Here is a 24,188-nt window from a genome sequence, read left to right as displayed (position 1 = left end):
TCACCTCTGAGCCCCTCTGGGAAGCTACAACTATACCAGTTACTAACTCCCTCCCTCACACACACACCTCATATATGAATGCCAAACTCAGGAGGTCTAAAAGTATTAATATAATAATGATGGATACCATGGGGGGAGTATTTCTCAAAATACTGGGGACCACTCTAGGGGCCTTGTATGTGTTAACATAGTTCATTTCTAGGACCCGGCCCTGTGTGTGCTTGGGGGCCCAGCCTGTCGAGGAGTGGCCACCAGGCAGTGCAGCGTTTGAGGGCGTGGATGCTGAAGCCAGACTTCCCAGGTTCAGATCCCACCTCTGCCTGTGTGACCTGGGGCTTGTGACTTCACTTCTGTGGACCTGTTTCCACATCTGCAAAGTGGGAAGAATGCCTGCACCCCTCACGGGATTGTGAAGTGACAGTGCAATAAGTTAACACTGGTGGAGCCTTGAGGGGGTATTGGGCTAGTGAGCAGGGCCATGTAAGGGTGAGCCATTATTGCGAGCAGTCAGAAGGCAAGAGCTTTTGAAGACCAGGGGGCAGGGTTGGAAGAGCTGCTTCTTCCTGTGTAGGCCCCCAACCTGAAGCAAGGATCCTAGACACGGGTTCCTAGCACTCCTGTCCACCCTCCAGGGCCTGGAAGCCACTCAGCTGCAAAGGGCCACCTTGGGCTTGACTAATAACAGGGAAAAGATAGGTGAATGTTTATAACAGATAATAACCTCATTAACACCTGGGATCAGTTCCAAATCCTAACTTATGTTTTAGCTTATTTAAACCTGGCCACTCTCCCCTCCCCAACTGTCCCCATGAAGAAGGTATTACTATCACCCCCATGTCACAAGTGAGGAAACTGAGGCACAGAGAATTTTAAATTACTTTCTAGTGTCACACAGGTTGTGCCGAGATTCAAACATAGGCAAACTAACTCTGCCATTTCCATTCTGTTGAACAGTTTCTGTTTTCCATTTTCTATCTTTATTTTATTTTTATTTTTTGGCCACACCTCACAGCCTGTGGGACTTTAGTTCCCCGACCAGGGAGCAAACCTGAATCCCCTGCTTTGGAAGAAAGGAGTCTTAACCACTGGACCACCAGGGAAGTCCCCACTTTCTATCTTTAAAAAAGGATCCCTTAGTCTTTTACCCTGAATGGGAAGGTGAGGGGAGGGGCAGAGAGAAAAAGCAAAAATGAAGGCCTTTCCGTGATTGTCCCTGCCCCTGGCTCTTCACCACCTTCCAGTTCCTTGGGGCTGAGCCATATTAAACTGGGGAACCACCAAACCTAGGAACAATCAAGACTGAGCTGCTCTCTCCCTGTGAGATTCCAGACTTCAGTCTCCCCACTTCTTGAATGGGCGGCTGGGAGTCAACCACCCAAACTCCCCAGGGCGGGAGAACTCCAGGATTCCCACTGGGGTGGACACTCCTGATTCTTTCTCTGTGGCCATCCCCCTTCCCTCCCCAGCCCAGCGGACGCTGGAGAAGACCCCCTGTGAAGGCAAGCAGTGCGCTGCCAGGCAGCTCTGCAAGGTGGTAAATGGGCAGGCCAGGTGCATGGCCTCCGTGGCTACCTGCCGTGCCCAGGGTGACCCCCATTACACCACCTTCGACGGCCGCTACTACGACATGATGGGCACGTGCTTGTACTCACTGGTGGAGCTGCAGAGTGACGATGACAGCCTGCCTGCCTTCAGCGTCGACGCCAAGAACGAGCACCGAGGCAGCCGCCGTGTCTCTTACGTGGGCTTGGTGACCGTGCGCGCCTACAGCCATGCAGTGTCACTGGCCCGTGGGGAAGTTGGCTTCGCCCGGGTAAGGATCCAGAGGAGGCATCAGAGTTTAATACCCAGAAGCCGCCTGCCAGTCAGATGGAGAAGGCAATGTCTGGGTGTCAGACCCCCAGACCCAAGCTCTTTGCCATGGGGTGGAGGGTGCAGAGAAGTGGGCCAAATGTGTAGGGGCTGGGGAAGGGGGATTTGAAAATCAGTGGCAGAAGCTTAACTCCTTTTGTTCAGCAATTTGATTTCTAAAAGTTTTAAGAACGCTCAGAGATATGGTTAGAAAAACAGGTTTATACCAATGTGTTTATATTATTATATCAAAAAGGCAATGAGGGTGGGGGAGAGAAAGAAGACAAACATCCAACAATGGGAATTTCTTACGTGACCAAACCCTAAAATTTTAGTGAGTACCTACTATGTGCTGGGTTTGTTTCTTCGCACTTTCTATTGTATTAAGGGATTTAATGTTAACAGCAATCTATGGAGGTAGGCACTATTAACACTTTTTGATGAGGAAACTGAGGTCCAGGGCAATGAATGACTACTCAAGAGCTTCAGGCTAGTAAGAGATGGAGCTGGGAACACCAGCAGGGTGGCTCCCAAGCCTCCACCTTAACCTCTAGGCTATTCTGCCTCTGGTAAATGGATCGCTCCTCAGCCAATATAAATATCAACAATCTAATAATAGGAAAATAAATGAGTAGTGATTTTTTTCCTACTGTATTGCTATGAACATGCTTAATCATCCAGAAAGATTGAAATCGTTGTACAGTGAACACTCATTTGCCAGTTGCCTAGATTCTAAACATTTTACTCCTCTTAGTTCATCACACATCTATCATCTGCCTACCCCTCTGTCCACTCAACAATCCCTCTTTTTATTCACTTAATTTTTAAATTATTTTTAATTGAAGGATAATTGCTTTACAATGTTGTGTTGGTTTCTGCTGTATGACATATCAGTCAAAACTATATGTCTATGTATATATACATAGACAATTGTATACATAATCCCTCCCCCTCCCCTTTCACCGCTGCCCCCACAATCCCACCCCTCTAGGCCGTCACAGAGCGCCAGGCTGGGCTCCCTGTGCTACACAGCAGCTTCTCACCAGCTGCCTGTTTCGCATGCGAAGAGTTGCCTCATTGGAAAAGACTCATGCTGGGAGGGATTGGGGGCAGGAGGAAAAGGGGACGACAGAGGATGAGATGGCTGAGATGGCATCACTGACTCGATGGACGTGAGTCTGAGTGAACTCCAAGAGTTGGTGATGGACAGGGAGGCCTGGCGTGCTGCGATTCATGGGGTTGCAAAGACTCAGGCACGACTGAGCGACTGAACTGAACTGAGTATATATAGGTCAATGATACTTTCTCAGTTGATCCCACCCTCCCTTCCCCCACTGTGCCCACAAGTCTGTTCTCTATGTCTGTTATCTCCATTCCTTCACTGCAATTAGGTTCATCCGTACTGTTTTTCCAGATTCCATATATATGCTTTAATATATTATATTTGTTTTTCTTGACTTACTTCACTCTGTATAACAGGCTCCAGGTTCATCCTTCTCACTACAACTGACTCAAATTTGTTCTTTTGCACTTGAAAGTAAGTTCTAGACATCAACACACTTCATCCCTAGAGATTTCAACATGTATACCATTAACTAGAATATAATATTTTTACATTTTTGTTTACCTTTGAGATAAAATTTAAACATAATGAAATCTACGCATCTTAAGTAGACGGTACACTGAGTTTTGATAAATGTGCACATCTAAGTTCTGTCAAGGTATAGAGTGTTTTCAACCTTCTGAAAAATTCCCTCATGTCCCTTCTCAAACAATGGCCAACCCATGCTTGCAGGCAACCGTAGTTCTAACTTTTCTCCACCAGAGGTTACTTTTGCTGGTTCAAGACCTTGATAGTAACGGAATCAGCCAGTGCAAGAAGCCTTTTGTGGAAGGCTTCTTTAAGCTCAGCATAATAGTTTCAAAGTTCTTCCCTGTTACTGCAATTAGTTTTTTAACAGTTAAAGCATTCACAGCTCAAAACAAGACTACTTTACCCCCATCTCCACCTGCTTTCCCCTGCTCCCCACAGGTAATGACTTTTACTGATTTCTTGAGTGTTCATCTAGGGTTTCTTTATGCCAATACAAGTAAATATAGACATACATTCTTACCTCCCCCCTTTGTTAGCAAACAGTGCTGTACGTGGGCTCTGGTCTGCACTTGACTTTTTCCCTTAAACAGTGCATTCTGGAGCTGTTTCCTTATCAGTGGGGAGGAAGCCTCCTTTTTCCTTTCTATAGCTGCACAGCCTGCCATTGGCTGAATTCATCATGGTTCCTTTAGGTCAGGCCCTTGTGATTGGATGCTGTGTTTATGATGGCGAGCAGTACTACCCTGAATATTCTTTTTTTTCAGTTATAGTTTTTAATGGAGATCTCTTTTATAAAATTTATTTATTTGGGGCCAAGGAAAGGGCAGGAGCAAAGATCCTGAAGCTTGATGGGTGGCACTAACAGGAGGGAGGAATCCCCATGTGGCTAGAGGAGGGACACGCGTGGCGGGAGATGAGGGGCTGAAGGCCAGACCACACGGGGATCTGACCCTCCCCTCCTCATTCTCTCTGCAGATCGACAACCAGCGCTCACGCCTGCCTGCCTCCCTGAATGAGGGACGCCTGCGAGTGTACCAGAGCGGGACACGGGCCGTGGTGGAGCTGGATTTTGGGCTGGTGGTCAGCTACGACTGGGATGCCCAACTGGCACTCAGCCTGCCTGCACACTTTCAGGGCCAGGTGCGCGGACTGTGTGGCAACTATAATGGTGACCCCACTGATGACTTCCTTACACCTGACTCAGAGCAGGCTCCCGATGCTGTGGAGTTTGCCAGCAGCTGGAAGCTGGATGACGGGGACTACCTCTGTGAGGATGGCTGCCAAGAAAACTGTCCTGCCTGCACCACAGACCAGGCCCAGCTCTATGAGGGCAGTCGTTTCTGTGGCATGCTGACCCAGCTCAATGGCCCCTTCGCTGTCTGTCATGAGGCCCTGGACCCCCAGCCCTTCCTGCAGGAATGTGTGTATGACCTGTGTGTGGTCAACGGGGACCGAGCCAGCCTGTGCCGTGGCCTCAGTGCCTACACGCAGGCCTGTCTGGAGCTTGGCATCTCTGTCGGGAACTGGAGGTCGTCAGCCAACTGCCGTGAGTAATAGCCTGGTGGGGGCTGGGAGCATGTGGTAGGAGGCCGGGGTGCCTCCTGCATCTGAGCATTGACTGTGGTCCAGCCTGGAACTGGATGATGCTGGGGACACAGCAATGGCCAGATGGCCAGGCTCTGCCCACAGTGAGCCTAAAGTTGAAGCAGATATATCACTAGACAGTGATGGTCCAGAGTGGTCAGGGCTGGGATGAGGGAAGTTCAGAGGGGCTATGCGAGACCAGAGAAGCTTCCTGACTCAGCCTGTGGGGTGAAGGAGGCTCTCCTAGAGAAAGGGATGCCCAATCTGAAGCCTGTAGAAAGGATTAGAACTAGATGGGAAAGCAAGGGGCAAGAAATGGGCTCCAAGCTGAGAGAAGGACATGTACAAAGGCTTGGCATGAGGTGTCCCAAAGCAGACATGTGACTATCACTTCACTTATAACCCTTCCATGACTCCCCGACATCTTCTGGATAAAGTCCAAGCTCCATAGCCAGGTATCCATTCACTGAATCATTCATTCACTTATATATCCATTCATTCATTCATGCATCCCCTAAACCCCTATCTGGCTCCACCCCTGTGTTGGTGATGGGCATAGTGGGGACCAACACACACTTGTCTCTGTCATCGTGAGGCTCCCAGAGAAATGTTTGGGAGACAGAAAGCCCAGGGCAGGAAGGAGGAGAAGGCTTCCAGGTTCAGGACTTGAGACAGGGACTCTGGAGAAGTAAGTCTGAGGGAGACACTGGGGCCATTGGGGTTTGTCTTGGTCACTGCTGTGTCCTCACTGCCCAGTAAACACCACCATCACCAGCAGCACAACCACCACCACTGAGTTTCCCAACGCCTGGTGCAAAAGAGGAACCAGGGCATTCATTTATCTCCCTATTAGTTTTCACAGCACTTCCTGGGCATCTCTTGTGGGCCAGGCCCTGTCCTTGGTGCTGGAGATTCCACCATGTTTGAGACAGATCAGGTCCCCACTCTCACAGAATTTATAGTCCTAGCGGGGGAGACAGACAGTAAGCCATAAACTGGAATATCTTCAGAGAGCAAAAGAAACAGAGTTCATGGGATAAGACTAAATGGGAGGCTCAGGAAGAGAGTTCTCAGGGAAGACCTTTGTGAGGGGGTGCCTTTCGATCAGAGACCAGGATTAGGCAACAGAGTGAGTTAGCAATGATGCTCTGTATGGGATGTCTCTACATAGAGGAGACTATTATTATCCCATTCTACTGATGGGGAAACTGAGGCACAGAGGTTGGAGGTGTCTGCTTATAATCACACAGCTAAGAAGGGGAGAGCTGGGATTTGAACCCAGGCCATCTGTGTTCCAGGAGCCTTCTCTTAACTGCATGCCTTCAATGAGGAAAGGCTAATACAGTACAGGCAGAGGGGAAAAGGAGAGGGGGGAGTGTGGGGACCCGAGAGGAGGCCACCGTGTGGGGTGGAGAGAGCCAGAGGCAGACTGAAAGGAGGAGATGAGGACAAGGAGGTGAGGGGGGCAGACCGTTTAACCTGGGGAGGACTCTGGCTTTTAACCTGAGCAAGAGGGAGCCACCAGAGGGCTCTGAGCAGGACAGGGGACTCACGTGTTCACAGATCCCTCTGGCTGCAGGTGAGGAACAGGATGAGATGTAGGATGGGAGCAGCCGTGAGACCAGGCAGGAGGCTGCTGGAGCTGACAGCACCAGGGTGGGGACTGTGGTACATGGAGAAAGGTCAGATTCCGGATAGCTCCTGAAGATGGAGCTCACAGGGTTTGCGGACAGCTTGTTGTTCGGTGGATAAAGGGGAGGGAATCAACTACATCTCAGGTTTGGGGCCTGCGCACCCAGAAGGATGGACGTGCCATTAACTAAGATGGGGAGCCGCGGGTACGCAGTGGCTTGGGGAGGGAGGACCTAGCACGTTCCCACAGGCCTGACTCACTCTCCGTTGTCCCCGCAGCCCTGTCCTGCCCAGTCAACAGCCGCTACGAGCTCTGCGCCCCGGCCTGCCAAGCCTCCTGCAACCCCGACGCGGTGCCGTCCAACTGCTCAGCGCGCCAGTGCGTGGAGGGCTGCGTGTGCCTCGAGGGCTTCGTGGAGAGCGGCGGCGCCTGTGTGGCGGCCTCGTCCTGCGGCTGCATCTACGAGGGCCGCCCACTCGCGCCCGGCCAGGAGGTGTGGGCCGACGACACTTGCCAGCGGCGCTGCACCTGCGATGCCACCACCGGCCAGGTGCGCTGCAGCGACACGCAGGGCTGCCCAACGGGCGAGCGCTGCCTCGTCCAGAACGGCCTCCGGGGTTGTTACCCCGACCGCTTCGGAACCTGCGAGGGGTCCGGGGACCCGCACTACGTGAGCTTCGATGGCCGACGCTTCGACTTCATGGGCACCTGCACGTACCTGCTGGCCGGCTCGTGCGGCCAGGCCTCAGGGCTGCAAACCTTCCGGGTGCTGGTGGAAAACGAGCATCGGGGCAGCCAGACCGTGAGCTACACGCGCGCTGTGCTGGTCGAGGCCCGCGGCGTGAAGGTGGCGGTGCGCCGGAAGTACCCTGGCCGCGTGCTGGTGAGCGAGGGGCACCGGAGGCGGGCTAGAGGGGCCGGAATCCCCCTTAAAGAGGATGGGTCTGGTGGAAGGTGGGGGTCTGTGAGAAGACCTGGTGCTCAGTAGGTAGGCCTGCCCCACCTCCAAGCTGGGCAGTGCTGCCTCTTCCTAGCTGGGTGTCTGTCTCTTGGAGCCTCAGTTTTGTCCTCTGACAAATGGGATAATAAGATGGTGCCTCCCCAATGGCTGTTGCTTTATAAGGTGGTTGTGGAGATTTGGCCAGTTGTTATTTGCAGAATGTTTAAAAGAGGCGTTGGCACCCAACAAGTATTCAGTAAATGTTGACTTAATGTTTTATTGCTATGAACCCTCCAAAGGTAAAGATTTGGGCATTCTCTGGAGGACAATTGATATTCAGACAGTGAGGTGACCTGAAAGGTCCGGAACAAAAAGTGTGTTGGCAGGGAGGGGTTGCAAGGTGTGGGGGGTGCTTACAAATGGGCCCACAGGTCATAGGTTTCTGGACAGAGGGTTCTTAAAGAGACAACCACCCAGCAGAAGTCAAGAACCATTGATTTTTCTCTTTAAAAAAGATAAAAATTGATAAGTAGGATTTCTTAAGATTTACAGTGATAGTTGATAATTATTATTGAGTAGTTTGAGGCAGTAGCCCCTACCTTAGGGAGGAGAATGAACTGGAAATGGAAAACCAAGAGAGTGTTGCATGTGCCAGACACTGCAACAAACCCTTTACAGGCCTCAACCCTCTGTAACCCTCAGAACAGCCTTAGAGTAAAGGAGATTCTGCCCACAAAGCCTAGTGTTTGGAATACAGAAACTGTAGCTCAACAGAAGGCATAATATTAATATTTATATTCTCATTTATCTGAGATGACATTTAAGCTGAGTCTTGAGCAATAATAGCCAATATATATACATATAAATAGATAGATAGAGATACACATGCATTACAGTCACTCAGTCGTGTCTGACTCTTTGCGACCCCATAGACTATAGCCCACCAGGCTCCTCTGTCCATAGGATTTCCCAAGCAAGAATACTGGAATGGGTTGCTGCTTCCTTCTCCAGGGGATCTTCCCGACCCAGGGATCTAACCTGCCTCTCTTAAGGCTCTTGCATTGGCAGGCAGATTCTTTACCACTGGAGCCACTTGGGAATAATTTACTTTTCTGTGTTGAATGCTTGATGTATAGTAACTCATTTGTTAACCTCTGTAACAACACTGTGAAATAGCTAGTGTTGTTAGAGGAGAAAACTGAGGCTCAGAGAAGTCACCTATTCAAGGTCACATAGCTAATGAGTGACAGAGCCAGGATATGAAGCCCGGCTGTCCGGCACCAGAGTCCATACTCTTAACCTCTACATTCTGTTGCTTTTCCTAAATAAAGAGATGGAACAGGCAGGGAGGGAAGCAGATGGAAGAGTGTTCCAGGGAGAAGGAACAGCAGTTGCAAAAGCTCTGAGGCAGGAACAAACATGAAGGGTAGAGGGACAGCATGGAGGCCAGCGGGGCTGGAATGGAGAGAGGGAGGTGACAGCGAGGTAGGGGATGATGTAGGGGATGGTTATGATGGAGGTTTGGATTTAATCTGAAAGCTGAAGGATGAGGAAGAAGCTGCCAGGTGAAGAGTGGTGGTTGCCAGGCAGAGGGAACAACAGGTGCCAAGGCTGAGGCTGGACTGAGCTGAAGAACAGCATGGAGCCAAAGAGGCTGCACCGAGAGAGTGAGGCTGGAGAGGTAGGGTAGAGAGGATGGTGGAAGACGAGGTCAGAAGAGAGGGGACAAGCAGGGCCTGGTGGGTAGAGGACTTGATTTTAAACTGAGATGTGAAGGATAACAGGGAGGGAGCCAGACCAAGAGTGAGGATGCGGGAGAGAGTAGGCATGCTGCAAGCAGAGTGTACAGTAAGTGCAAAGGCCCTGAGGCTGGGCTGAGCTTGGTGAATTCAGGAGACTGTCAAAATGCTTGCATGGGGACTTCCCTTGTGATCCAGTAGTTAAGGCTCCATGCTTCCAGTGCAGGGCGTCTGGGTTCAGTCCCTGGGCAGGAAACTGGATCTCACATGCCGCAACTAAGAACCTGCATGCCACCACACTGTGGCCTTTTAGGCCACTCATTGTGAGGAGTTTGGATCAAGGCTGACACCTAGAAGGTGAAGTAGAGGTGGCTAAATAAAGAGTGATGAGTGGTATCCCAGGTATCCCAGGGAGAGGTCACAGCAAGTGCAAAGGCCCAGGGGTGGGGGTGCACTTGGTCCGCTCTGGGAGACAGCAGGGAGCCTGAGTGAGGGAGGTGGGAGGTGGTGCCCGCACAAAGATGGACAGGAGCCAAAGTTAAGCAGGATGTTCTAGGGAAGGGGCTTAGATTTAAGTCAAGTCCTAAAGGATGGGAGGGAAGCAGCCAGGAGAAAAGTGGTAGGCAGTGTTCTTGGCAAAGTGAAAAACCCCTAAAGTTAGACTAAACTAGGAGAGCTGGGCGACTATCAAAAAAGCCAGTACCTTCGTCAGTAAGTGCCTCTTTCAACCATACCAGAGTTTATGCTAATTAGGTGAATCAGGGCAGGTCCCTAGGTAGCTTCAGAATGAAGGCTCAGTTGCCTGTCAGGAAAACCAAGGTGACTGAGGGTTGGAACTTTCAGTCCCCACCCTGGGCCTCCAGTGGGGAGAGAGAAGTTGGAGACTGAGCTTAAGCAAGCGGCAGATGACTTCATCAACCCTGCCTATGTCATGTAACCTCCGTAAAAACTCTGAACAATGAGCACTTCCTGGTTGGTGAACATCAATATAGATACATGGGAAGGAGGTGCACCCTGACCCATGGGATAGAAGCTCTTATGCTTGGGACCCAATAGTCCTGTTAATCTGGCTCATCATTTGTACTGTTTATAATAAAACAATAATCATAAATGTAGTGGAAAAATGGTGGCTTCCCAGGTGACACCATGGTAAAGAATCTGCCTGTCAATGCAGGAGATGCAAATTCTGTCCCTAGGATCGGAAGATCCCCTGGAGAAGGGAATGGCAACACACTCCGGTATTCTTGCCTGGAGAACCCCATGGATAGAAGAGCCTGGAGGGCTACAGTTCATAATATCACAAAGACTCGGACATGACTGAAGCGACTTAGCACACATGCACATAGTAGGAAAAAGAAAAAAGAAGAAGAAAGCAAGCCAGTGTGAGTTAGGAGCAGAAAGAGCGTGGAGGAGAGTGGGAGAAAGGTTAGGTCAGGGAGGTAACCAGGGAGACAGATCCTGTAGGCTTTGAAGGCCATGGCTTAGGGATTTAAATTTAAGCAAATACCTGAAGGATGAAGGGCTTCCCAGGTGGCACTAGCAGTAAAGAACCAGCCTGTCAGTACAGGAGACGTAAGAGACCTGGGTTCGATCCCTGGGTTGGGAAGATCCCCTGGAGGAGGACATGGCAACCCACTCTAGTATTCTTGCCTGGAGAACCCCATGGACAGGGAGGTGGGTGATGTGCCAGGTAGAGGGAACAGCAAGTGCAGAGGCCCTGAGGGGCATCAGGAGAATAGCAAGGAGCCCAGAAGAGCCAGAGCTGAGTGAGTGATGGGAGGGCCACAGAGCCTCGACTACCCTGACCTCTTGGTCCCCTCCCATCCTTCCCCAGGTGGACGATATCCTTCAGTACCTGCCCTTCCAGGCGGCAGATGGGCAGGTGCAGGTGTTCCGCCAGGGCCGAAATGCTGTCATCCGCACGGACTTTGGCCTGACAGTCACCTACAACTGGGATGCCCACGTGACCGTCAAGGTGCCCACCAGCTACGCTGGGGCCCTGTGCGGGCTCTGCGGGAACTTCAACGAGGACCCAGCTGACGACTTGGCTCTGAAGGGTGGAGGCCAAGCTGCCAACGCACTGGCCTTCGGCAATAGCTGGCAGGAGGAAACAAGGCCAGGCTGCGGAGCAGCCGAGCCAGGCGACTGTCCCAAGCTGGACTCCCTGGTGGCTGAGCAGCTACAGAGCAAGAAGGAGTGTGGGATCCTCGCTGACCCCAGTGGTCCCTTCCGGGAATGCCACCAGACGCTGGACCCACAGGGTGCTGTGCGCGACTGTGTCTATGACCGCTGCCTCCTGCCAGGCCAGTCCGGGCCTCTGTGTGACGCACTGGCGGCCTATGCTGATGAGTGCCAGGCTGCCGGGGTCACCGTGTACCCCTGGAGGAGTGAGGAACTTTGCCGTGAGTACCGAGGGTGACAGCTGGGGGGCTCGGCCTTATGTACATTCACTAATACATAGATAGCATTAAGTCACTTAATTCTTACAACAGCTCCATGAGGTAGGGGTGTGGTTATACCCATTTAACAGACGAGGAAACAGGTTTTTACTTCATTGTCACTAACTTACATTTAAATGGGCCATGTGTGGCTCTCAAATTGGACGGTGCAGAGAGAGACTTGATTGGGGTCTGTTTCAGGGTTTTTTGTTTTTGTGGGAACGCCCTGTTTTATTATCTGAGGTGGTGAGTTTGGAGCGAGGAATGGGGATTCTTTTTCATCATTGTTTTCTTTACCACCCTGGGCAGATATTTTAATTTTCTATAAAATTACTACTACTAAAAATACTGCATTCACAAACACACTGCATAGATTATGGACACATGCCTATGCATGTTTAAAATATATATTACAGATCCACAACTTGTTACCAACTTGAATAAGGTCATTCAAGACAGTACGGATGACCCCAGACCACAGTTAAATTGGAATAGAATCTTAATTATCAGGATTAGATTAACTGTGATGTAATGTTTCCTGGGCCCCACTGAACCGAGGGGCTCCTTGCCGCTGGACTGCTTATACATGTCAGCGTATGTGTGCCTATGTGTGTGCACGTGTGTGTGTCAGGGGGTCTTCAGTGTCGCCGGGGAGCAAGGCTGCTTCGTCCTGACGGCCCCTTTCCCTGCAGCGCTGAGCTGCCCATCTCACAGTCACTACGAGGAGTGTTCCTATGGCTGCCCGCTGTCCTGCGGAGACCTCCCGGTGTCCGGGGGCTGTGGCTTCGAATGCAAAGAGGGCTGCGTGTGTGACGAGGGCTTCGTGCTCAGTGGTGAGTCCTGCGTGCCGCTGGCCTCCTGCGGCTGCGTGTACCAGGGCGCCTACTACCCGCCCGAACAGACCTTCTACCCGGGCCCCGAGTGCGATTCCCTTTGCTACTGCGAGGAGGGCGGGCTGGTGTCCTGCGTGCCATCCAGCTGTGGCCCTCACGAGGCCTGCCAGCCATCCAATGGCGTCCTGGGCTGCGTGGCTGTGGGCTCTACCACCTGCCAGGCATCGGGAGACCCCCATTACACCACCTTCGACGGCCAACGCTTCGACTTCATGGGCACCTGTGTGTACGTGCTGGCTCAGACCTGTGGGACTCGGCCTGGCCTGCCCCAGTTTGCCGTCCTGCAGGAGAACGTGGCCTGGGGCAACGGGAAAGTCAGTGTGACCAAGGCGATCACCGTCCAGGTGGCCAACTTCACCCTGCGGCTGGAGCAGAGTCAGTGGAAAGTCACGGTGAGAACAGCCCAGAACGTGAAGGGGAGGGGTCTTCGGTATAGGGTGGTCTGTGGGTCGGGCGTGCACAGCTCTCAGCTGAGGGGCGTGGGGGCACAGAGCTCTGAGTAGATGTGGGGGGCCTGGGGTCCCCCGGGAGAGGGGTGCCAGTCAGAGCCTACAGTGGGGAACCAAGGAGGGCGGAGACCTTGGGGACCTGGGCCTTCCCCCATGTGGCTCAGTGTCCCCTCTCCTTGCCCTTTTCTCTTTTTAATTTATTTATAACTGTGCTGAGTCTTCGTCACTGTCCACGGTCTTTCTCTAGGGGCGGCGAGTGGGAGCCGCTCTTCCTTGTGGTGCTCAGGCTTCTCATTGCAGTGGCTTCTCTTGTTTTGGAGCACAGCCCCCTAGAGCAGGGCTTCAGTCGTTGTGACTCCCAGGCTCTAGAGCACAGGCTCAGTAGCTGTAGCACACAGGCTTGGGATCTTCTCGGACCAGGGATTGAACCCATGTCCCATGCACTGGGAGGCGGATTCTTTACCACTGAACCACTGTGGAAGCCCTCCCTGGCCCTTGATTATCCCCTCCGGACATCCCCCCTAACCCCCTCCACCTGCCCCTCCCTCCTGGTCCCTGCTGTCCTAAGAGCATTACTCCATTGAGACCTATATTCATTTCCTGAGACTGCCATAACAACTCACCACCCCCTTGGTGGCTTAAAACAACAGCGATTTATTCTCTCACAGCTGTGGAGGCCAGAAGTTCAAAACTAAAGCGTGGGCAAGAGACCTACCCGCTCCAGGGGTTCTGGGGGAGAATGCTCCCCCTCCTCCCGCCACTTCTGGGGCTTCCAGGTGTTCCTGGCTTATGGCCCCGTCGCTCCAGCCCGTTTCGTTTTTCACACAGCCTTCTCCTCTGGGTCTCCCTGTACCTTCTCCTCTTCCTGCTCTTTTAGGGACATCTGTCATTGGATGTAGGGTCCACCCTAATCCAGGACGATCCCATCTCAAGATCTCTAATTACCTCTCCAAATACAGTCGTATTCTGAGGTTCTTGGAGGACTTATCTTTGGGGAGCCACTGATCAACCCACTATGAACCCTATTATTATGCCCATTTTGCACATATGGAAACCAAGACCCAGAGCGGTGAGATCCTGTGGATCTTCAGTGTCAGGCAGGGGCCTGATTTAGGATCTCGAAGTGTACCCTCTGAAGCCCGGCCTGTCCTGCCTCCCAGGTGAACGGCGTGGACAGGAGGCTGCCCGTGGTGCTGGACGAGGGCCGGATCCACGTCTTCCAACACGGCTCCGACATCGTGATCGAGACTGACTTTGGCCTGCGTGTGGCCTACGACCTCATGTACAACGTGCGGGTCACTGTCCCAGGCAACTACTACCAGCAGCTGTGTGGCCTGTGTGGGAACTACAACGGCGACCCCAAGGACGACTTCCAGAAGCCGGACGGCTCGCAGGCGGGCAGCGCCAATGAGTTTGGCAACTCCTGGGAGGAGGCGGTGCCCGACTCACCCTGCCTGCCGCCCCCCACCTGCCAGCCGGGCGACGAGGGCTGTGACACGGAGTGTAAACCCGAGCTGCAGAACAAATACGAGCAGCAGGAGTTCTGCGGGCTCCTCACCAGCACCACAGGGCCCCTGGCTGCTTGCCACAAGCTCCTGGACCCCCAGGGCCCCTTGCAAGACTGCGTCTTTGACCTCTGCTTGGGCGGCGGCAATGAGAGCATTCTCTGCAGCAATATCCAGGCCTATGTGAGTGCCTGCCAGGCGGCTGGAGGCCACGTGGAACCCTGGAGGACCGAGTCTTTCTGTCGTGAGTGAGGGGCAGGGAGGGGGAGGCAGAGACACAGAAAGGGCAGACACTGGGCCCCACCACCTCTCACTCCCATGGCCCTGACCCGCACCCCCTCTTTGCAGCCATGCCGTGCCCCGCCAACAGCCACTACGAGCTCTGTGCAGACACCTGCTCCCTGGGCTGCTCGGCACTCAGCGCCCCCCCGCAGTGCCCAGAGAGCTGCGCCGAGGGTTGCCAGTGTGACTCCGGCTTCCTCAGTGACGGCCAAGGCTGCGTGCCCATCCAGGAGTGCGGCTGCTACCACAATGGCATCTACTACGAGGTAGGGACCCTGCCGTCCCAGGCAGAACGGGGGCTGCATGCTGGACCCCCCCGCCCACAGCCTGTCCATTTGGCCTCCTGAACATCTCTCCCATCCATTCCTCTTCCTCTCGCCATGGCCCCACTGTGGTCCAGTTTGTCCACTTTTGCTCTCTCTGGTCTACCATCCCCACAGTAGCAAGTAAGACCTTTCTAAATACGACTACAGGTCCCGCAACTTGAGGTCTTCCCATTTGGCGCCAGTGGTAAAGAAGCCACCTGCCAATGCAGGAGACATAAGAGACAAAGGTTTGCTCTCTGGATCGGGAAGATCCCAGGAGGAGGGCATGGCAACCCACTCTAGTATTCTTGCCTGGAGAATCCCCACGGACAGAGGAACCTGGCAGGCTACAGTCCGTGGGGTCACAAAGAGTTGGACACGGCTGAAGCGACTTGGCAGACATGCATACACCCACAACTTGAAACCCTCCCCTGGCTCCTCAGGTCAAGTTTTGGCTTTGTTCCCAGGTGTAGATTTCGACTTTGTTATACCAGAGGCTGACTCCGTCTGTGTCCCTCTCCCATGCTCAGAGTTACTGCTTTTCCTTTGAACGTGTGTTATGTAAAGTCTGTCTCCCTTAAAGGTCTGAGAGCTCTGTCAGGGCAAGAACCCTCTCTGTTTTCCTCCTCATGCGAATAATAATAGTACTACAGCAAACAGGTAGATGGTGCTTGCTGTGTGCCAGTCACGGCTTTAAGTGCTGTGTAAACGATACACATGTGTGTGCTAAGTCACTCCATTCGTGTCCAACTCTTTGCGACCCTATGGACTGTAGCTGACCAGGCGTCTCTGTCCATGGGATTCTCTAGGCAAGAATGTTCGAGTGGGTTGCCATTTCCTTGTCCAGGGGATCTTCCCGACCCAGGGACAGACCTCACATCTTTTACATCGCCCGCTTTGGCATGCAGGTTCTTTACCACGAGCGCCACCTGGGAAGCCCACAGTTTATGTGCATTTTATTTATTCATATATAATATATATATTACAATGTTATATATAAACCTTTTACTATGAAAATTTTCATAAAGGCAAAAGTCAAGGGACCAGTACAATAAATCTCCCTGTATCCATCACGTGGTTTTAAAAGTAATCAATATTTTCCCAGTCTTGTTTCATTTCTACCCCTGTTTCCTCTCCAGTCTGGATATTTAAAGAAAATCCCTTTTCATTGCATCTGTACTTTATATGTATTATTAACTCAGTTATGCTTTAATAGGGCTTCCCTGGTGGCGCAAAGGTAAAGAACCCGCCTGCCAATGCAGGAGATGTGGGTTCGATTCCTGGGTTGGGAAGATCCCCTGGAGGAGGAAATACCAACCAACTCCAGTATTCTCGCCTGGGGAAAATTCAATAGACAGAGGAGCCTGGCAGGCTGCAGTCCATCGGGTTGCAAAAGAGTCAGCTATGACTTAGCGACTAAACGACAACAACAACATACTTTAATAAGTTTGTGCTATTATCTGCAACTTACAGGTGAGAAAACTCAGGCATGACAAAGCTCAATTTGTGCAGAGTGATGTAACTTGGAAATAACAGAAACCAGCTTCAGACCCAGGCAATCAGCTCCAGATCCTATGTTCTTAATTCCCACGTTATACCGTTTCTCTCATACAGCAGACAGTGGATATTTCAGAATAAATGAATGAGTACATGAATGAAAGAGAACGAATGAATGAATTGGACCCCAAGGCCAAGCTGTGCTTTAGTTTCACAGATAAGGGGCCACCCAGCCGGAAGATGTCCCTTTTACATCCTCCGGACCGCCTATGCCTGGAGCACTGCAGTTTCCAGAGCCAGCCCAGCCCTGACAGCCATATCTTCTGTCCCCACAGCCCGAGAAGGTGGTACTCACTGACAACTGCCAGCAGCAGTGCGTGTGCCAGCCCGGAAAAGGCCTGGTGTGCCAGAACCACAGCTGCGATGCCGGGCAGGTTTGCCAGCCCTCGGGAGGTGTCCTGAGCTGCGTCACCAAAGGTGCTGGGTTGGGGCCAGGGAGGGTGCAGCGAGGGGGACAAAGGACAGGGAGCTGAGGGTGGTGTCACCCGGATCTTCATGGTGGCAGGCACAGAAGACTAACAACTGGAGTCTCAGACCTGGGGACCCGTAGGCTAGGGTTTCCGGGGCCGGGGCAGCGGCCCTCCAGGCTGGGAGGCGGGGACTCTTATGGTAGAAAGCAGGCAGTGGGAACTCTCAGGAATAGGTTTTCTCAGGCAGATGGCACAGACTCTCTGAGAAAGGCAGAGACTCTCTGCGAAAGGCAGAGAACAGAATACTTCTCTAAAGGGCCCCAGGTAAATATTTAAACTTGCAGGCCATATGGTCTCTGTCCCTATTACTCAGCTGTCCCTTTGCAGCACGCAATCAGCTGTAGACCATGTAAATGAAGGGGTGTGACTCCAGTGAAATTTTATTTGCAGAAATAGGCAGCTGGCAGTGTATAGTTTGCTGGTCACTGGTATGCGGGATTAGGCTCAGGGTTTCAGTCACCATCCCCAAGGGGCAGGGGAGACCGGGACCCACAGGGACAGAAAGCAGAGTCCTGGTGCTTCCCTAGTGGTCCCGTGGTTAAGTCTTCGCCTTCCAGGGCAGCGGGTATGTGCTCGATCCCTGGCCGGGGAACTAAGATCCCACATGCCTCTGGACCAAAAACACAGGAAAACAGAAGCAATAGTGACAAATAAAGACTTTTTAAAAAATGGTCCACATCAAAAATATCTTAAAGAAAGAAAGAAAGCAGAGTCCTGAGATCTCAGGCCGAGACCTCCCGAAGGCCAGGGTCTTGAATACACAAGTGGAGGTTCAGGATTTATAGAGATACACCCTCAGACAGTGACACCTCTCAGGATTAAGTCTGAGATACAAAGCCACCCCCCAGGACTGATTTCTTGGGTGAAGGGCAGAGAAAATTCCCTTATTCCTGAGGATAAAGGGATGTACCTCTAGGACTGACTAAGATATCGGGGCTCATGGGCAGGATAACAGGGACTCCCAGGGACCCTGTTATCTCGGTCTGAGTCCAAAAGGAGACAGAAACCACACATGCTATGTCGCTTCAGTCGTGTCTGACTCTGTGCGACCCTATGGACCAGGCTCCTCTCTCAATGGGATTTTCCAGCAAGAATACTGGAGTGGGTTGCATTGCCCCAATGCAAGTCTCCTGCATTGGCAGGGGCATTCTTTACCACTAGCACCACCTGGGAAGCCACACAGGAGCTTAAATAGGGAAAGTTTAACAGAATTCCTTGCTTGTAATAGAGACTGACTACTAAGGGATTAAAAAGAACGCTAATGAACACAAGAAGAGTGGATATAGGGAGCAGCCCCTGCCCCAAAGGTTACAGAAGGGCACCGAAGGAAGGGAGGAACTGGGAGGACGGCCCCCACATCAAGACTGGGAGGCAGATCTTACTGGAGGGTGGCAGACAGGTTATGCAGGCTGGAGCTGGCAGGTGGGAAAACCCTCACTGGGGTGCTGGCAAACTCACTGGGAAGCCACCTGCTGGGGTGCACAGGGAAACCAGCAGGGGCCTCACTGAGCAGGCGTCCCACAAGCTGCTGGTGCCACTTGCCACTAGGAGCCCAAGAGAGCAAAGCCCACTAGAAGCAGAAGCCACCCCTTCCTCCTGCTGTGACCCTCTAGCTCCCTCTACTGACCAAGCCCAACTCCACTGGAGGATTTGGAGCTAAGAAGCAGTCAACTGCAAACTAGCACACAGGGAGAGAGGTTTTAAGGCTGGGGTCTTGGGCCTAGAGGTTTCCCTAGTGGCTCAGTGGTAAAGAACCCATCAGTCAATGCAGGAGACGTGGGTTCTATCCCTGGGTTGAGAAGATCCCCAGGGAAGGAAATGGCAACCCACTCCAGTATTTTTGCCTGGGAAATCTCAGGGACAGGCGAGCCTGGTGGGCTACAGTCCATGGGGTAGCGAAAGAGTTGGATACAACTTAGCGACTAAACAACAATAACAACTTGGGCATAGGGATTCCAAAAACTGGGCTCACTGATTCAGTGGCCCTAGGAAGGGAGTTCTGGACAAAGAGACCCTCGGAGGCAGGGCCTGAGAAATGAGATCTCCCAAGACCAGGGTGTTAGGCACAGCAATCCCAGGGAGACGGAGTCTGGAACAGAGGGCTCGCCAGGCTATGAGACTTAGAAAAGGGGGCCCTGGGGTCAGGCTCTCAAATGGTGGGAACTCTGAGGTTAGTTTCCCACCAGAAAGTTCATGCAGTACATTGGTCTTGGGCACAGAGACCAGGACCTGGGTCTCAGATGTGGTGGCCTCCAGGAGGCTGGGAGTCCAGGTGTGAGGGAACCTGGGTGCCAGGAACCTGGGACACAGAGGACCCTTGACTGTGGGTGTCCTTTGGGATGCCCGCAGGGCTGGCACAGGGACCAGGGACCCCTATGGTCTCAGACCTCAGTCCTCTGGGGCTGAGATCTTAAGCAAGGGGACCCCAGAGCCAGGGTCACAGAGGTAGCGACTAGAACCTGTGTCTTGGCTGCAAGGACCTTGGGACCCGAGTCTCAGAAGTGGGACCTTTGACAGGGTCTTGGACACAGTTTCAGACATGGGAGCGGGGGCACCCTGGGCCTGGTCTCAGAAATGGCAGACTGGGGGCCAGCCTCTCAAATGGAAGGACCCTGGAACCTGGTCTTCCCCCCGACCCCGCACCCCAGAAGCCCTTAGAGCTGGTGCCCCGGCTGATTCTGGGAAGAAACTGGCTTTCCACCTGGCAGTCCTTCAAGGTCCTCTCTCCTCTGCCCCCAGACCCGTGCCACAGTGTGACGTGTCGGCCACAGGAGACGTGCCAGAATAAGAACGGCCAGGGCGTGTGCGTGCCCAACTACCAGGCCACGTGCTGGCTGTGGGGCGACCCACACTACCACTCCTTCGACGGCTGGAACTTTGACTTCCAGGGCACCTGTAACTATGTGCTGGCATCAACCGACTGCCCAGGGAGCAATGCCCAGGGCCTGACACCCTTCACTGTCACCACCAAGAACGAGAACCGGGGCAACCCCTCTGTGTCCTATGTGAGGCTGGTCACCGTGACCACCCTCAACACAAACATCTCCATCCACAAAGGCGAGATCGGCAAAGTCCGGGTAAGGCTGGTCCCGGGTCCCCAGGTAGGGTGGGAAGGGTCCTGCTGGTCATAGATGGGAAGCTCAGGGCTCTCTTCACTTAGTCCTGAAACAAAATAGCAAGATAAATGATAATTACATCATCCCACTATTGGGAATTAAATGAGTCTAGCCCTTCATTAAGGGCTTTAATGCAGGACTTCAGAATTTGCCTTTTTAGACATCCGGGTTTGAATCCACCCTCTCCTTATGAGATGTGTGATACTGGACAAACGACTTGACTTGGTGGGCCTCAGTTTCCTCATATGTGAAATGGGGATCATAGCAGGCACTGCCCCACAGTGAGGTGATGCACATAAAGTGCTCAGCTGAGGGTCTGACCCAGGTAAGCACCCTTGATTGTTTGCGAGGAAACAAATGAGAGGCCCCGAGCCTCAGACATGGAGAGAAATTCAGGAGATCCAGAGAGAGCGAGATGGGCTGCCCTTTCTGCCCAGAATAATGGAGATGCAGATTAATGGAAGCTCACAGGAAGAAAATGATTTATGGAACAGAGTAGGCAATAAACGATGGTGAGTGAGTGGCAGAGATGGCCAGACACAGAGATGCACAGGAAATAAGGAGAGAGGGAGGGACTAGGTAAGAAAGACCCAGAGAAAGACCAGAGAGATGGACCCAGAGAGAGAAAGTAACACACACACACACACACACAGATGCAGACAGAGAGAATGCACAAGTGAGAGAGACACAGAGAAGGGAAGAGGACCCAGAGAAAGAGAAAGAGAGACAGAGTGAGAGGAACTCAGAGAGAGAGACCAGAGAGCGCAATAGGTCCAGATGAAGAAAGAGAAAGAGAGAGGGAAGAAGGGAGGGAGATGGAGATCAAAAGAGAAACCCAGAAAAAGCCACAGGGTGGGCTTTCATTCTCCAGGGCCTGGACTAGAGCAAACGTGTTTGCACAGTGTTTGGCAAATGACTCTGTGAGCAGCAATCATAAGGAAGGCCTTGGCAGCTCCCAGCCACGGTGGGACGAGCGAGGGAGGCAGGGGGCCAGATCTGGGCCTCCACATCTCCAGTGACCTGGTGCCTCCCACCCTCCTCTCCCCCCAGGTGAACGGTGTGCTGAGGGCACTGCCTGTCTCTCTGGCCGACGGGCGGCTTTCGGTGACCCACGGTGCATCCAAAGCAGTACTGGCCACTGACTTCGGGCTGCAGGTCACCTATGACTGGGACTGGCGAGTGGAGGTGACGCTGCCCAGCAGCTACCACGGCGCCGTGTGTGGGCTCTGTGGGAACATGGACCGCAATCTGAGCAACGACCAAGCCTTCCCCAACGGCACCCTGGCTCCCTCCATACCCATCTGGGGCGGCAGCTGGCGGGTTCCAGGCTGGGACCCACTGTGCTGGGATGAATGTCAGGGGTCCTGCCCGACCTGCGCTGAGGACCGACTGGAGGAGTACGGGGGCCCCGGCTTCTGCGGACCCCTGGCCCCTGGCTCCGGAGGCCCCTTTGCCGCCTGCCATGACCATGTGGCCCCCGATAACTTCTTCAAGGGCTGCGTTCTGGATGTCTGCCTGGGCGGTGGGGCCAAGGACATACTTTGCCAGGCTCTGGCTGCCTACGCTGCTGCCTGCCAGGCTGCCGGGATCGTCATTAAGGACTGGAGGACAGAGGCCGGCTGTGGTGAGCGCTGGGGGGACAGAGCAGGAGCTGCTGCCCGGGGTCCCGCCTCTTTGGAGCTGGTTTGATTTCATTCCAGTCCTTTGGGGTCTGTTTGTTTCTCTGTTTTGCTGTGTTTGTTTTTGTCTCTTGGTCTCATGGCCCTTGTCTCTGTGTCTGCCTTTGGTTGTCGGTTTCTCCTCTTCTCTCTCCCCGTCCCTGGGTCTTCTGTTGTCTCTTATTCTGTCCCTTTTGGTCTCTCTCTGGCTCGTCTACCGTATCCTCAGACCCCACCTCCTGAAACCGTTCTGTCTTTCTCTTCATCCACCCACAGAGCTCCCCTGCCCGGAGAACAGCCACTACGAGCTCTGTGGCCCACCCTGCCCAGCCAGCTGCCCATCTCCCACGCCCCCCACCAGCCCTGCCATATGCGAGGGCCCCTGCGTGGAGGGCTGCCAGTGCGACTCAGGCTTTGTGTTGAGTGTAGACCACTGCGTCCCCCTGGAAGGTGGCTGCGGCTGCTGGGCCAACGGCACCTACCATGAGGCTGGCAGCGAGTTCTGGGCTGATGCCACCTGTTCCCAGAGGTGCCAGTGCGGGCCCGGAGGTGGCTCGCTGGTCTGCAAGCCTGCCAGCTGTGGGCTAGGTGAAGAGTGTGCCCTGCTGCCCTCAGGCCAGCACGGCTGCCAACCTGTCAGCACAGCCGAGTGTCAGGCCTGGGGTGACCCCCATTACATCACCCTGGATGGGCACCGATTTGACTTCCAAGGCGCCTGCGAGTACCTGCTGAGTGCGCCCTGCCATGACCCACCCGAGGGGGCTGAGAACTTCACTGTCACGGTAGCCAATGAGCACCGGGGCAGCCAGGCCGTCAGTTACACCCGCACTGTGACCCTGCACATCTACGGCCACAGCTTCACCCTCAGTGCCGGCTGGCCCCGGCAGCTGCAGGTGAGTGGTCTGTGGACCAGCACATGCCAGCCCTGGGGTTGCCTGGGATAGTTAGGGGTCTGCCAATTCCCTGACTGCCTTTCACAGGCTAAGGGGGCAGATGGAGGGGTTCACAGTAGGGGGCTTGAAACAACGGCTTCCCCACGTCTAAGCCTTAGTTTACTCCTCTGTGAAATGGGGCTAAGAAACGTATCTGCTTCAGAGGGTAGTGTGAGGAGCCAATGATATCCTGTCTATAAAAAAAAATTTTTTTTTAGTTCAGTCATGTCCATCTCTTTGCGACTCCACCGACGGTAGCCCACCAGGCTCTGTCCATGGGATTCTCCAGGCAAGAATACTGGAGTGGGTTGCCATTCCCTTCTCCAGGGGATCTTCCCCACTCAGGAATCGAACCCGGTTCTCCTGCATGCAGGTGGATTCTTTACCACTGAGCCACCGGGGAAGCCCTCGTTATCACTACTACAACTATTAACTATTACAAGGAGGGGAAGGTGACATGCACAAGGTGTCTCCGCCCCCGCCCCCAGTAGATAGTGGAGTCAAGATTCTAACCTGTGCCTCCGACGTTCAGTAACCCCCACTCCCACCCCGCCCCGGCAGGTGGACGGCAAGCTGGTGGCCCTGCCCTTCCAGCTGGACTCCCGCGTGCACGCCTACTTGAGTGGCGCCGACGTGGTGGTGACCACCGCCTCCGGGATCTCGCTGGCTTTCGACGGAGACAGCAATGTGCGCCTGCGCGTGCCGGCGGCGTACGCGGGCTCCCTCTGTGGCCTGTGCGGGAACTACAACAAGAACCCTAACGACGACCTGAACGCGGTGGAGGGGAAGCCCGACCGCTGGCAAGTGGGCGGCGCCGCGGGCTGCGGAGAGTGCGTGCCCGGGCCGTGCCCCACGCCCTGCACGCCGGAGCAGCAGGAGCCCTTCGGCGGCCCCGACGCCTGCGGCGTGATCTCGTCCCCCGAAGGCCCGCTGGCTCCCTGCCACAGCCTCATTCCGCCCGAGCAGTACTTCCAGGCCTGCTTGCTGGACGCCTGCCAGGCTCAGGGCCATCCAGGAGGCCTCTGCCCGGCCGTGGCCGCCTATGTGGCAGCCTGCCAGGCCGCTGGGGCTCAGCTCGGCGAGTGGAGGCGGCCGGACTTCTGTCGTGAGTAGTGATCCATGCATGGGACACATAGTGGGGTCTCTCCTCCTACCCTCTTCGCTGGGCTCTGAGACAAGAGCCTTCTCCGTAGGGCTTAGGCACCATCCCGCCTTCCCTTAACCTGTGAAAGAAATACCTTG

At 53.6% G+C, this 24,188-nt stretch overlaps 1 protein-coding gene across 2 annotated transcripts in view; it reads left to right on the top strand.

Moving 5' to 3' along the window:
• FCGBP (Fc fragment of IgG binding protein) overlaps nucleotides 1-24,188 on the top strand; it is a 40,388-nt gene that overhangs the window by 3,690 nt on the left and 12,510 nt on the right. For both annotated transcript variants that reach the window (XM_018062405.1, XM_018062404.1), the window contains 12 exons: nucleotides 1,467-1,813; nucleotides 4,421-4,991; nucleotides 6,941-7,545; nucleotides 11,176-11,743; nucleotides 12,472-13,064; nucleotides 14,282-14,870; nucleotides 14,975-15,174; nucleotides 17,046-17,187; nucleotides 19,980-20,317; nucleotides 21,407-21,980; nucleotides 22,291-22,907; nucleotides 23,508-24,051. In XM_018062405.1, coding sequence (XP_017917894.1) covers nucleotides 1,467-1,813; nucleotides 4,421-4,991; nucleotides 6,941-7,545; nucleotides 11,176-11,743; nucleotides 12,472-13,064; nucleotides 14,282-14,870; nucleotides 14,975-15,174; nucleotides 17,046-17,187; nucleotides 19,980-20,317; nucleotides 21,407-21,980; nucleotides 22,291-22,907; nucleotides 23,508-24,051 — 5,688 coding nt within the window. The remainder of the gene's footprint in view (nucleotides 1-1,466; nucleotides 1,814-4,420; nucleotides 4,992-6,940; nucleotides 7,546-11,175; nucleotides 11,744-12,471; nucleotides 13,065-14,281; nucleotides 14,871-14,974; nucleotides 15,175-17,045; nucleotides 17,188-19,979; nucleotides 20,318-21,406; nucleotides 21,981-22,290; nucleotides 22,908-23,507; nucleotides 24,052-24,188) is intronic.

This window comes from Capra hircus, chromosome 18 (genome assembly GCF_001704415.2).
Source record: "Capra hircus breed San Clemente chromosome 18, ASM170441v1, whole genome shotgun sequence".
NCBI classification, from domain to species: domain Eukaryota; kingdom Metazoa; phylum Chordata; class Mammalia; order Artiodactyla; family Bovidae; genus Capra; species Capra hircus.
Note: the sequence above shows the minus strand (reverse complement) of the source record. Positions and strands in the feature narration are given on the sequence as shown.